This window comes from Halyomorpha halys, unplaced genomic scaffold, assembly GCF_000696795.3.
Source record: "Halyomorpha halys isolate HHAL.00 unplaced genomic scaffold, Hhal_1.1 Scaffold241.1, whole genome shotgun sequence".
Classification (NCBI taxonomy): Eukaryota; Metazoa; Arthropoda; class Insecta; order Hemiptera; family Pentatomidae; genus Halyomorpha; species Halyomorpha halys.
Window position 1 is genome coordinate 129,812 of NW_027105010.1, and position 612 is coordinate 130,423.

The window sequence follows — 612 nt, forward strand, 5'->3', positions numbered from 1 at the left end:
TATATATATAAATGGCAATCACTACAAAAGATGCAACTTTGTGAAAGATGCTCCAATCCAATAAACAGACCAAATATTAACATATAAACAAAATTTTGGAATAATTAATACATTGTGATACAGTAATTATAAATAGTAGACCAATAATACATTAATTGAATAGCAACAATTATTTTATTGCTCTATCTATTATATATAATAATAGATACTAGAAAATATTTCACTTACAGGATCAACATCCAGTGGTATTTTCTTTTTAGTCTTCGGAACCTTTGTGGTTCCAGAACACTTACCACGTTTGTTATCATTCCTTATCATTGAGGCTTTTTCACACTGAAACGATTAAGACACTTTAATGAGTAATGCACAAATTCATTTTTATAAATAACTTATTTTAATACCAACATAACATAAATGACACTAATATCTACACAGCAGGGGACTCAACACATTTTTAATCATGAATATTATTTTAGTTATAAAAGTTTATGCACTGGTTAATATTAAATCTTTTCCATATATATCTTTAATTTATTTGAAAAAAAGGTACATATTTAGGGGAAAAAATAATACTTTAAGGAAATTCTTAATTTCCAAACATCATTCAATGAG

The 612-nt window shown here is 25.7% G+C and overlaps 1 protein-coding gene across 2 annotated transcripts in view; it reads right to left on the minus strand.

Annotated features, from left to right (window-relative positions):
• LOC106680082 (lysine-specific demethylase 5) overlaps positions 1–612 on the minus strand; it is a 64,095-nt gene that overhangs the window by 35,798 nt on the left and 27,685 nt on the right. For both annotated transcript variants that reach the window (XM_067047262.1, XM_067047258.1), the window contains exon 5: positions 229–333. In XM_067047262.1, coding sequence (XP_066903363.1) covers positions 229–333 — 105 coding nt within the window. The remainder of the gene's footprint in view (positions 1–228; positions 334–612) is intronic.